The sequence below is a fragment of the Leptosomus discolor genome, chromosome 2 (assembly GCF_034619465.1).
Source record: "Leptosomus discolor isolate bLepDis1 chromosome 2, bLepDis1.hap2, whole genome shotgun sequence".
In the NCBI taxonomy this organism is placed as follows: Eukaryota; Metazoa; Chordata; class Aves; order Leptosomiformes; family Leptosomidae; genus Leptosomus; species Leptosomus discolor.
In genome coordinates, this window is record NC_141392.1 from 67996486 (window position 1) to 68009282 (window position 12797).

Below are 12797 nucleotides of genomic sequence, written 5' to 3' on the forward strand. Positions count from 1 at the left end.
AGACAGCTGGCAATGAACAAATAAAGGAAAAACATTCCGTCCCGTTTCCTTCTGAAGTCTGTGTTACTGGCTGATTTCCTTACGGAACTGGAAGGAAGATGACCGTAAAAATCTGTGATTCAAAAGCATCCATTCCTAGCTCAGAAAGAAAATCTTCCTTACGCCATTCTAGTCTCCTCTGCATGCTCCTTTGTTCCCTGACCCACTGATCTCACCTGTGGGCAGAGGAAACAAACCGGAGGGCTGGCACAGCTTTGCCCACGGTTAAGACGCATCAGCCATCATTACAGTAAGGAGAACATTTTAGAAGTTGAAATCTACCATTTTTAAAAATCAGCCCTTTTAATTCCCTTCAAATGGTTGTTTGCCTACAGCAACTTTTAGCTGAACATGTGTAGTACCTACATACCAGCTACTGACCCTTTCTATTCAGGGATAGATGAAATAAGAATTGGAGTTTAATTAGCTTTTTAAAGATTGAGTCCAGAATCAACTAATGCTGTTTCTCAATTTGAAAGAAAAAAAAAAAAAAAGTAAACCAACTGCCATAAGACAGAAAAGACAAGCTGTGCTTTTTAAGATCTGGCTTCTAACCTTCTCTAATAACACAGAAGTCAGCTTGTAGAAGCACATCTCCTAGATTGCTAATAAAAGCACAAAACTACCTTTTCTGTGCTGCCACCAGTTTTGCTATGAAGAACAGATAAACAGCAATGTAGTCTTTAGCATCCGTGTTCTTTGATATAGAGTCAAGTTTGGTTAACTTATGCTCTTTTATTTCAACATTTCTGCTGTTAAAATAAGGCTCTGTGTGATGCTTCTTCTGCCTGCCCCAGCAGTGAAGCTCTTCAGCTGAGAAGTGAGTGTTAAGCCTGTGTGAGCATTAAGCCTGCAACTCACAATTTTCCAGTAGAAAGGTACACTCCAGCAGCATTTGAGAGACAGCCAGTCAGGGATGCAAGAACTTCAAGATACCACTCAGAGCCAGTCCTACCTTTTGGCAAACACAGGAAGCTGTTTTATGATAGTTTTCTTTGAAGTTCCTCCAGTGAAGCTCAATTAAACTGGAGACAATCTAGATTGTTACTGATAAAATGTAGTTTTATTAAATTATAAATTCCGTAACAAAAACAAGACAGATCAAGAAAGACCTCAGAAACAAAACTACAAAGACTAGATGGCAAAGCCAGTGAAAATGCCATGAAGAGTGTATAGGTAAGAATTTGCAACAAAAGTTAACAGCATTTTTACATTTCCATTAAAGAAAGGTAAATGATTGCTCTTGTCTAGTAAAAACACATTTTAACTCCAAACTCACATCTATTTTCTCACATTAAATTAAGCATCCTGCTCACACCCAACATCTTGCGGGCTCCCACATTGCTTTAGTGTTCTTTTCATACATCAATCCATGCAGAAAGTAGTAAGACACTCAATGCAACAGTCAGATAATGAAGACAATTCAAGTTGTACAGTAGATATACATTGGCCAAAAAGGGATCGAGTATCTCCAAGGGGAAAATGCTACAAAATAAACACAAGACATTGTCAAGAAAACTGGGCATTGCTAAGCAGCTTTCAAACCATTAACAGGACAACCCAGTTTCCAACAGTTAGAATCTTCCAGCTGAGACATGTTAAGAGACTTAAACAGGCCAAATCTGTTTCTCCCCTTCACCCCACCCTCCCACCAAACACACTGCTAGGTTCGAGTGCAACGCCAATGTGGACAGAAAATTTACAGATACAGGACTGAGTTTTTTAAATCGCATGGCTCTAGATTTAAACTTCAGTGACTGTGCACTGTCCGTCTGGCCGCCTAGATCTCGCACTTGTGTTTACCACCCCGCCCCCTGCCACTGGTCTATCCGCTCCCGACTGGCTTGCGTTTGCGTTCAAGTGTCTCTGCTGGACAGAGGACAGGTGTTGCTGAAGGTGGGCAGACACATCCTCGCTATCGCTGCTAGCATCCGATTCGGTCTCCTCCACGGAGGTGTCAGGGGCCGGGACCCTTCCAGAAGATGATGATTCGTGGTCTTCTTCTCCCTCTCCCCTATGACTCCTTTCAGCCATACTGTCTCCATTTATTTGTAAGTGGGCAAAAGAGTTCTCTAGAGAATTGCTTGCATCCGGTGAGGGCGTCGAAGGACTCATCAGCTGACCGTCTAGCGATGGCAGGGGCCTAGCAGAAAGGGATGCTAGAGGCTGCACGGCTGCAGCCCCCGGAGTCGGTGTGCTGTCTGCACCATCAGCGGAGCTCTCTCTTGCCACGTTGACAGTGTTACCGTCACAGTCCAACCTCAGCCCAGCCACTCCCTTCTTTGGTATATCTATTATGTCCCGTTTTATTTTTCTGCGGCGTCCGTGCTCATTTCTCCTATACTGAACCATATTTTCCAGGTCTGCTACGTATAAAAACCCAGCGATTAGCATTTCAGTGCTCTTTTTACCCTTGGAAAAGGCATCTTCCAGCTCTCTGCTGGTACGTTCATCATACTGCCACCAACCATTTCTACCTTCGTAGTACCAAGCGTATTCTCCGTTGCCTCTGCTTGCTGCTTTGAGTTCTTCTGGTGACAACAGGGTTGGCTTGTCCAGAAAATCCTCTGGAATCTCCTGCCGGCAGAGCGCACATCGTTTCCCCAGCCAAGAAGCTCCCTTCACACACAGATAGCAGAAAACGTGTTTACAAGGCAGACTTACTGGATGGACACATGTTTGCAGGCAGATAGCACATTCAGGAACTGTCAGAGAAGGTGCGGCGTTAGCGCACGACTCATTTGTCTTCCTATTTGTGGGAAGCATGTTGATCGAATGATCTATTTCACCACAGCCAGCCATCCTGCAGAGGATCAAAGATAGATTTAAATCAGTTTATTGTGTCAACCTAAACTGGCACCTCACATCAACTTTGACCTCAACATCCACAGAATGAGATGCTTACCTTAAATTAAGGTAAGTTATCATTTATGAAGCTCAACTCAGAGAAACTGACAGGTTAACATTCTGTTTCCTAAGCTGATTGGCTAAATGGAGCACTGGGAAAATGTCTTTCACTAATCACCAAACTTTATCTGTTTAATTTTCAGCGTGTTACCATGCCAAGTTAGAAAACAAATTTTCACATTTCCTCTGCTCTTTCTCTGAAGCAGTGTTGATTAATGAACCTCCAGTCAGCCAGTTACTTTGAAGCTTCCTCAGGAAATCTAAAGATGCTACAGTTCTTTCCTCAAGAGGTGATCTAGCTGCAAATATGGAACTTAAAACAATCTCTCTTCACAGTACTGGTGATCATCCGTTTGATTAAGGGATTGCCCGGACAGTACCTCAGACGAGGTTTCAACAGTAGAAAATACACCTGGCAGCAGCATCAGACTGAAGTATTCCCCTACTCTGTTTCTTAGTCCCTGTGCACCACGGTATACCATCCCTCAAACTGGGCTCAGAGCAACCACAAGGCTGCAAAGAGAACCGCGTTTGAAAACTGAGGTGGCTTTTTCAAAAGATACCCTGGATTCCTTTTTCCTAAACATCAAGTGAACACCCTGATAATGCTGAGCACATTTCAAAAGGAACTGGTGCAGCCCAGCAGAAGGAGCAGCGTATCACAGAAGACACACAACCGTGATTTAATTGGTTTGTAAAGTCATTGCCTCTACCTTCTCCGGCCATACCTTATTTCTGTCATTAAAGATGATTTTGTAACCAACTGTAAGAGAGCAAGGAATGCCTAACTATGTCACTTTGGCATTGTGTAGGATTTCAGTAGCTGAAAAATTCTAGCCTAAATATGCAAATGCCTTCTCAACTACATTTTTGCCATGGCAATCTTTCACAGTCTGTTTCATGTTAATTCTCCTTTTATGTTCTTATTTATTAGCAATCAAAACCAAACATCAGATATCAAATGAGGGAGAAGAATGGGCTTTGGTGGATGTGGCCTAAAAAGGTGCCTGTCTTCATTTAAATCCTCAAGGAACTTTAAAGCTGATAGTCAGCAAAACAGCTTTTCAGTGAAACTAGTCTTTGTTGTACAAGCAGCTAGGAATAGTTCATGCAAAACTATCCCAGGCATGTAGCCAAAAGGGACCTTTAGAGGTCATAGAGTCCAGTCTCCTGCTCCACATGGCACTACCACCAATACCAGATCAGATCAGCTGTGGCTTTCTGTAGCTGAGGTTTTCTGAAACCTCTAAGGATGGAGATACCACAACCTCCCCGGACAGCCTGTTCTAGTGTTTCTAGCAGAATATGTTACCTCGAGAAAATGCCTAGTGTTACTGTAAAAGCCTCCACTGCTTTACACAACTAATGAACACATGCTGGGACAAAAAAAAAAAAAAAAAAACCAAAACCAAAAACGCTTCAGTATCTGTGTTTATCTTTACAATAAGTGCTATTTACTTAAAAATCTATGTCTATATGCTGTCTGTTCCCTTCTATCACTATAATTTCCTCTCGGAAGACCAATGCCTCTTTAATCCATTTTTTATCAAATCATTTTAAAAGCTCTACAGCTCAAATACTGTTTTCCTGAAGTAGTATGTAATTGTCTCCACCTATGTTTCAGTTTCACATCTGAATTTCTTTCTCTGAGATTAAAGACAAATCTGCATACTAGTTCTTAAATCAGCATGCCAGACACAGACACAGCATCACCTACCACCTGCTAACTGTCTTTTTACTGTACAGTGCACATCTGTGTGAGATCCATGCTAACAATGTTGTGAACAAGTTGCTTCCTGGGAGCCTCACACTTTTGAGGTTATATTTTGCAACAGAATTTTACACCAAAACTAGGGTTTTATAACAAGAAACTTACTAGAAAGGGAAGAAAAGCTATTGAGATTTCAGAATACCCACAAATACAACCCAGCCAGTACCTCACAACAGAAGAGCTGAAAGAGAAATCCATGTATTGATTAATTTGCGCTAACCGTGGCTGAGGTAAAGGATCTGAATTTTCAAGTGCTCCCATAATGAGATACTACTGTGCAAAAAGGCACAGCCAGCAGAGGTTTTTACTTCCACACTAGTTTTACAAAAGGCTGCTTCTCCCTGAATACACTTCATAAGGCTATCCTTTTCAGAGCCAAAGAAGAGATTAAAGCAACCTGTAGACACCTAACTTTTATAAAAGTCACGTATCATAATTAAGATTTTGGAGGGGATTAGAATGCAATGCTGTGATTAAAAATGCAGTGCACTTTGACAAATCAAATTCTAGCACCATGAGCAGTAAACTAAAAGCAGAGTGAGAGTTCCCGCCTGTTCACTGTAAGCACAAAAGTGCTAGTATTTGAACAGTGCCCAACAGGTCACCCACTAATTTGAGGGTTCTTTGATTCCTTACTAGATCAAGACAATAATGCAGGATGTGAAAAGGAAAGAGGAAACACCTTATCTTGAAATTCCCATGTGGTTTTTAATTCAGAAGAAAAAGTGTAAAATGAATACAGCTGGAGGAGTAAACCCTTATCTCTAAGCAAGTGCTACCCAGCAACATAAAACTCTTACAAAGATAAGCACAACTGCAGTTGCATGTGCTCAGAATGCAGGACAATTACACACTTGAAGATTCCTATCAACTAAACTGATGGTGTCTCGCTTTTTGTTTTTAAAGGAAGATCCTAATTAATCCTTTTTTTTTTTTTTTTTTTACCTTTTAAGTATCAAATCTAGGTCATAGAGTTTGTTCATAAGCTGGTATGAGGATGTACACGTAGATTTTTATTGAAGAAATAATCCTTCAGAAAGGAGGAAAAACATCTAGGACTGCTATCGTGCTACATTATGGCTGTGGAAGCACTTTCATTCCAACTTCATGGTATTAAGAACTAAACAAAACTGACCACAGAATATTTTTCCTGAAATTGAGTAGTATTTTATAACAAGGTTTAATCAAAACAGGCTTCATATTAGAACTGTCATCAAACAGTAAAGCTCTGTTTTTTGGAGGGCTGGGTTCCCTCAAGTCACTTCTGGCAACAGGGGAAATTACATTATTGAATACTGAAGATAAAAATTAATCCAACTCAAGAACAAGTTCTAAAAATAATTTTATTTGAAGTATTTAGAGACTCAATTCAAGTATAAATAAGGGAGCAATAAGCATCTGAACTCTGCATTTTAACATAAATACAACCTAAAGCCAATTGAGAAGGAGCTAGTCCACAACCTTGCCAATCCCACTATTACCCTTTTGTGTTTGTTGTTGTTGTGTTTTTTTTTTTTTAAAAATTATTTTAATTTTAATATGAAAACATATACTTAATTTGTAAGCTTAGGGTGCACAGCCTAGAACACCTTCATCAACACACAAAGTATGGAAGAAGTGATGTATAAAAACTATGTGAAAAGGCCCTGGGCCTTCTACAGCTCTCCTGGAAGAATAAATTCCCACAAAACCACCTCAAAACTGAGTAATTTTTCAAACTCCAGGTCAAATTCTAACTGCAACTAAGCAGTCTGTCAAGGAGCTGACATGGGTAAGTCCATCAAGAAGACAACAGCTTACTTTTTCTGAATAATTTCTACGGAAGCATGCCACGAGACTAACACGTCCTCTCTTCAGATGTCTCCAGCTAGGACGGCAGGTCCTCCTTCCCAAGGCTGGCTCATTCCTTACTTGTCCTGCCCAACGGTACGCTACAGTGTTTCAGCTTCTCTGCAAACTAATGGAAAGCAAATAATATCACCATTACAGCGTTGTACAGAGGCACGAGCAAGCAAAATACAATGCCACGGTCCTGTTGCAGACAAGAAACTACTATGCTTTCATTTACCTGATGCAGGCTATTTTCAATAGAAATATCATCAGACTTCTGTTTTGTTTTTTGCAATAATCAGTTTTGGTCCACAGTTTTGATGTCAATTATTTTGATGTCCGATTTCTGCAAATTATCTTTTTCTAAAGTATGATAAAGGGCAATTACCTTTAACCATAGTAAGTTAATGGCTCATTTCCATAAAGTGACTATGTACACAAAAGGAGAAACAAGACCAAAGCTAGGAGCATGCTATGATTATGCAAATTTAACCTCTAATAACCGACTCCTTATATTCAGAGTTATAAAAGTCACAGTGCCTTCCTAAACCTGTTTATAAAACTATCCATAGCACATCATTCCAAGGACTGTCTAGGCTTGTATCTTGTCCCTTATCAGGTGCTTGAGAAGGCAACAGTGCACGCAAACTGATTTCCCCCAGGTCCTCACCATATCTCAAGCAGCCTGCAGCTCAGAGCCTTCCACCCTGGCCCTCTTTTTCCGAGATCACATACATTCATTTAATGAATGTACCTCAGAACTCTTCAGCACTTTTTTCCTTTATAAATCTACATATGTATGTCCTCATACTAGCTTATAAACAAACTCTATGACCTAGATTTGATACTTAAGGTAAACAAAAAAAGGTTTAATTAGGATCTTCCTTTATTTCCTTATAAAGTGCTGGAGGTCTCCAAGGTTCATTCATGGAACGAACGCATGCAATTTCTGAAAAAGAGGACAAGGACGCAACTCAGCCTCCACACCTCAGAGATAATGTACCCCTCTCCAGGCCAGCAGATGATGTCAGTCACAATACATTTTGCATACGTCACCAAGCACAATCTGAGCTAAGCTATTTCACAAATACGTAACATCACTGGAAGCCAGTAAGTGCCATAACAAATACCTAAATAACTCTGCAGTAGGGAAGTAGGAATCTGCAAACTCAGAGAGGGCGGGGGAGGCTGATATCAAGATTTCACTGTCGCATTCTCACAACCTAAGCAGGAAGGTCTTGACCTAAAGAACCACCCTTAGTTACAGAAAGTATTTGGGAATCCCCTGTAAAAAGACTGATGAGCCACAGTTATACCTTCCTTCTGGGCTGTAGCTTTCAAGATGATTCTTATGCACTTTGAACTACAATTTCCAGTTGCTGCAGAATGCTACATCTAGGAATGATACGAAGCAGAGCCGAGACCGTCACATCTTGTATTTCAATTTGCTCAAGGAAAGAACCATTTCAGTACAAATACAGCGCAGATCAGACACGTACAGGGCTGAGCAAAGTCAAGGAGTGGCAAGCCCCCGAAAGAACATGGAGCATTTAGTATTATAGTATTCTGTGCTACAGTCCTTCATCGAATGATCGAACATTTATCATTAATAACATCAGAGTGCAATGTTCAGATGACTTCAGCAGAAGACACATTACTCAACTATGTTATTTTCTTTATAGCTGAGCTCCGTGAAACATTTCGTGCAGCTATTTTTAGAAAGAGCTCCTAAGGAAAAATGCAAAAATTAACAAGCCTATCCACACCTTTCCTGCCCTCATCGCTCTAGCAGCTTCCCCTTTCTTCACACATCAATCTGAAAGCAAGAGCTGCGACCGCATTAAAATTTTGGCTCTACTAATCCACTCCGACAAGATACTACGATTGCCATGATCAAAGAGACAGCTGCAACAAGCTTGATGCTGTGGGTGTGGTGTTCAGTCCTTCATCTTAGGAGCCGGCTTTCTGTTACTTCCGCGGGTATCCCTCAAAACATTTTATCTACTACCGCTTGCAATCCATTACCTCTCACAGTCCACTGTTTGAGGCAGCACATCATAAAACCAAATGTTATGCAGAGATGGGAGAAAAAGGTTGGGTCAGTCCTGGCAGTTTTCTTGGGAAATAAAAACGCATGCATGTATTCAAGGTATGTAATTATACCTAGAAGAATCCACTTACGGCATAATTATAGGATTATGGTAAGGCAACTTTCTAACTGCTGCGTAGCTCTTAAAAAGAGCTCGTTCACAAACTGACTGCAGGTAACCTCTACATTTCATGACATTGTTATTTATTTAATAAGGCAGTCTTGATATTTTTAATAAACGGGATAAAAGACACTTGTGGTTACACACACCCCCCCCCCCTTTCCTGGCCAACAACTCCTCCTTTAAAGTCAAGTAGGCAAGAGCTGTGTTCTATACTTGGCAATTAATTTTCTACGCTAGAAAAGCACGTAGTATGAGGAGTTACGCTACCTGTGGCAGCCCGCAAGTATCCCTTCCTTCTGCACGCTCACTAAATCCATGCAGCGCATCACATGCTCGTTTTGAAACTTTCATTCAAGATGCAACAGATGAAGGACAATCCCACTGATCAGGAGCAAGAGTTTAAACCGGGCAACATCCTCTCCCAAACTGAGGCTCAGCCAGCGTTTAACTGCTCTCTTCGTCCCCTTCAAAGTCTCACAGGATGCTCGCTGGGGGAAGTCACATCCACTTCTTCCACGCAACTTTAAGACTTTGACATTGTGGACTTCCTACCAGACCAACTTCCCAAAATTTATTTCAGGCTCTCCTTAAGAAAAACGTCAAGCTTTTACTAGACCAAGATGGAATGAAACCATTTCTCTCTCTGTGCCCACTGGACTCCCAGTAAACTATCAGACCCAACACAGTTTTTCCCACTCTTCTACTTCTTTGGAAAAAACAGCCACAACAAAATACTAGGAACTTACATACTGAAGAAGCCAGCTCCTAAATGCCGATGAAGTGTTACTTACAGTCTTAAGGAATCTTTGTAAGTAGAAGCTTTGCTTTTTAAAAACAAACAAGCCTAAACCATTGGTAAATTCAACTAACACCAGGTTCTAACCAAACCAAAGACTCTTATTTGAGTCATACCTCAGATGATCTCACAAATTCTGCAACTCGGTACAGGTTACTCTAAAATAGCTATCACAAATTCATCATTTTCCCCCCCATCACAGGCTGAAAAATCAGCAGCTACACCATTACTTCAAAAGAGTAAATGCTCTTCTGCAATTAAATACTTGGATTTTTCCACTGAGCTCCCTAACTCATAACTCAACTACTGGGGGGGCAGGAGGGGAGAAAGAACCCCAGATTTCTGCCCTTCCCTACAAGTCACCACGAGCCAAACACCGTGGGAAGAAAGAAGGAAGGTGGCTGGGGTTTTAAATAGGAAAAATGACTCTCCTGTCTGATGGGCTGCTGCTGTCAATAGAGTGTCAGTCCAATGTACCGAGCCTATCAGGTATTTTTTAAACTGTCCCTGGGCACTGGACAGCACAACAGGTAAATAACCTCGCTGTTTCCTGTTCTTGCCTACTTTTCTGTATGTGTTTCTTTAATTCAGAATACCTTCAGGAACTGATGATTACGATGACGTTTCAAGTTTTCTGTCATTCTTTACCCTTTGCTATTACACATCAATAAAAAACACAACCCTTATACGTACATTTGGAACTGAATCACACAAGAACAGTCAAGTGCAGACAATCAACCATTTCGGTATTGAACTGCTACACATTTATTCAAAACGAGGTTCTTCCATGCTACGACTGCAGCACTGAATTTGAATTTTGAGCATACAACCTATTTCAATTTATTCAGCAGAGCAAAATGTTAGTTTCTCACTGAAATAAAATGACACTGTGTGGAAGACGAAGCAGAAACTGATTCATCTGAAGTTATCAATGCTTCAGAAACAGAAATTAAGTACAGGAACATCTATCTCTTCAAATATATATAGGCTTGATTAACATGCACAGAAAAGATTAAAAAAAAAAAAATCCATTTCAACAAAAAGACTTCTCCCCCACCAACTCCAGAGTCCATTATTCAATAGCCTTTAAAAATACTGAATTAAAAAAAAAAAAAAAATCAATAAATGACAATTCAATTACATCTAAATTGATGCAGTATACTTTGAAGGAAACAAGAAGAGAACTTTTTCTTTCACTCGGTACAGACCCTGCATTATAGCAATTTAAACAATTGGTACTTGGATTTACTTGGGAAGAAACCACAGTATTAACCACACAAGACTACAAAGCAAGTTCTTGCAAACATTCAATATTTAAGATTTACTCAAAATGACCTAATCAATAGTCGGATTTCACTGTGTCTTCCAGACTATTACAAACTCTTAATTTTTGATAGTGCATTTTTAGAGGCGCTTTAGGAACCATTTTTGAGCAGCCCACAGTCCGGAGGCAGCAGCTCAGGAAGTAGCAGGACTGTATTTTTAGCATGACAAAACTGACAAAAGCAAAACGTTCTGAAGCTCTGCTCCCTACCCCTCCTCGTAATTATTCACTGTACACTTGCAAACTACACCACCAGCAACAAAACCTACAGGATTCCTCGTTCATATCACAGAAAAGTTGTGCTAAGATTTAAAAAAAACCCACGCTTTTATTCGGTTTTTCACCCTTCTGATTGTACGAAAACCTTATATTTATTAAAAAATTGGTAATAATTTTTCAGTGGCGGCAAGATGTACTGCACCAAAAGCCGGACCTATTTTCACGTCCCATTTTAACACTCCAAACGCTTGAGCTGAGACCGTCAAGCACAAAGAAACAAAAGAACTTCCATTAAAAACACCAGTTACTTCTTTTTGCGTGCTTCACACCGTGCTCCTCCGACCGAACGACTTCCATTCCAGGTTCCCGCAGCTCGTTACGGCGATCGAAGCGAGCCCGCTACAGCAGTGACATTTTGAAAGGTGAGTGACAACACGCAGCGCAGAATTATTTAAAGCGCTGCACATCGCTCTAAGGACCGAGGCGCTGCGCTCCTTTGGCCGGCGGATTCTGCCACGCGTGACGACGCTACGGCTAATGCTCCTGACCTATTTTACTACCGAACGCAACGAAACCCGGGATCCGGGCCCCGACCCGGCACGCACCCCGTCCTACACGGGCAGAGGGCGGGCCGCCGCCTCCCTCCCGCACAGCCAAGCCCCGGCGCAGAAGAGCCGGCAGGCGCAGGGCCCCGGCTGGGCAGCGGGGACCTGGAGGGGGCCCACAGGCCGGGCCAGAGGGTTCTCCGTCGCCGGCGGGGCGCGGGCAGAGCGGAGCCCGGTCCCGGCTGCTCTCACAGCATCTCAGCGCCGCGGCGGGCGGGGGGGGGCAGCAGCAGCAGGGTCAGGGCCCCCCACCCGCCCCGGCGGGGCAGCAGGGGCAGCCGGCAGCGCCCTGCGCCGCCGCGGCCCCAACGCCTGTCACGTGACGCCGCGGGCGGGGCGGGGGCTACTCACCCCCCCACCCCCCCCCTTACCAAAACAATACCGGGCACGGCTCCCCGCTGGGGCGGCCGCCCCTCAGCAGGCCGCCGCCACACCGCGCCGCTCACCGGCCTTTTGTTCAGAGTGCCCACCAGCGCGGCGAGGCCTCGGCACCCGCCCCAGCTCGCCCGCCCGCTCCCCGCCGCCGGCGGGGGGGGGGGGGGGGGAACGACACACAGCGCTGGTGCCGGGCGGCCGCGGAAGAGGGGCGCTGTTGGAGCGACCGCTGGTGGCGGCGGCGCCCCCTCCCCGGCAGCCCGCGGCCGCAGCGGCGCCAGGACGGACCCGCCCGCCCCGCCAGGCACTCACCCGCCGGGCCGGCCGGCTCGCGCCGCGCAGCCCGCCGCCGTCACCTGCCGCCTCCTCCGGCCCCGCCGCCGGGACAGCGGGACGCGGCGACGTCACGCGCGGGACACAGGGCGGGGGGGGGGGGGTGGGGGGGGCGAACGCGCCACTGTGACGCCGCGGAGGGGGAGGGGCGGCGGGAAGGGGTGGAGTGAGCTCAGCCGGGAGGGCAGGGCCGCGCTCAGGGGTGTGACGCCACTGCGTTGACACCGCCTCGCCATGGCGGCGGGGCCTACGGCGCCTGCGCCGCCCGGTGGCTCCGGGGCTTACGGGGAGGGGGTGGCGGTACGCCTGTGGCCGCGGACCTTGCGGGCGGCCCGGCCCGGCCCGGCCCGGCTCGGCTCGGCTCGGCCCGGCCTTCCCTTCCCTT

The 12797-nt window shown here is 44.3% G+C and overlaps 1 protein-coding gene across 3 annotated transcripts; it reads right to left on the bottom strand.

Moving 5' to 3' along the window:
- Nucleotides 1-1086: 1086 nt before the first annotated feature.
- On the bottom strand, nucleotides 1087-12423 carry RNF146 (ring finger protein 146). 3 transcript variants are annotated; one of them, XM_086461243.1, is made up of 4 exons: nucleotides 12392-12421; nucleotides 6518-6674; nucleotides 2704-2842; nucleotides 1087-2616 (listed from the first exon to the last, which is right to left on the bottom strand). In XM_086461243.1, the coding sequence occupies exons 3-4, from the start codon at nucleotides 2839-2841 to the stop codon at nucleotides 1783-1785; spliced, it is 972 nt and encodes a 323-aa protein (XP_086317369.1). In that variant the 5' UTR covers nucleotide 2842; nucleotides 6518-6674; nucleotides 12392-12421; the 3' UTR covers nucleotides 1087-1782. The 3 variants fall into 3 exon arrangements, with proteins under 3 accessions (XP_086317369.1, XP_086317367.1, XP_086317368.1); XM_086461241.1 differs by having other exon boundaries at nucleotides 1087-2842; XM_086461242.1 differs by lacking the exon at nucleotides 6518-6674 and having other exon boundaries at nucleotides 1087-2842; nucleotides 12392-12423.
- Nucleotides 12424-12797: the final 374 nt, after the last annotated feature.

Excerpts from the sequence above, each read along its gene's own strand:
- RNF146 (XM_086461242.1), bottom strand. The coding sequence starts at position 2,841 with ATGGCTGGCTGTGGTGAAATAGATCATTCGATCAACATGCTTCCCACA.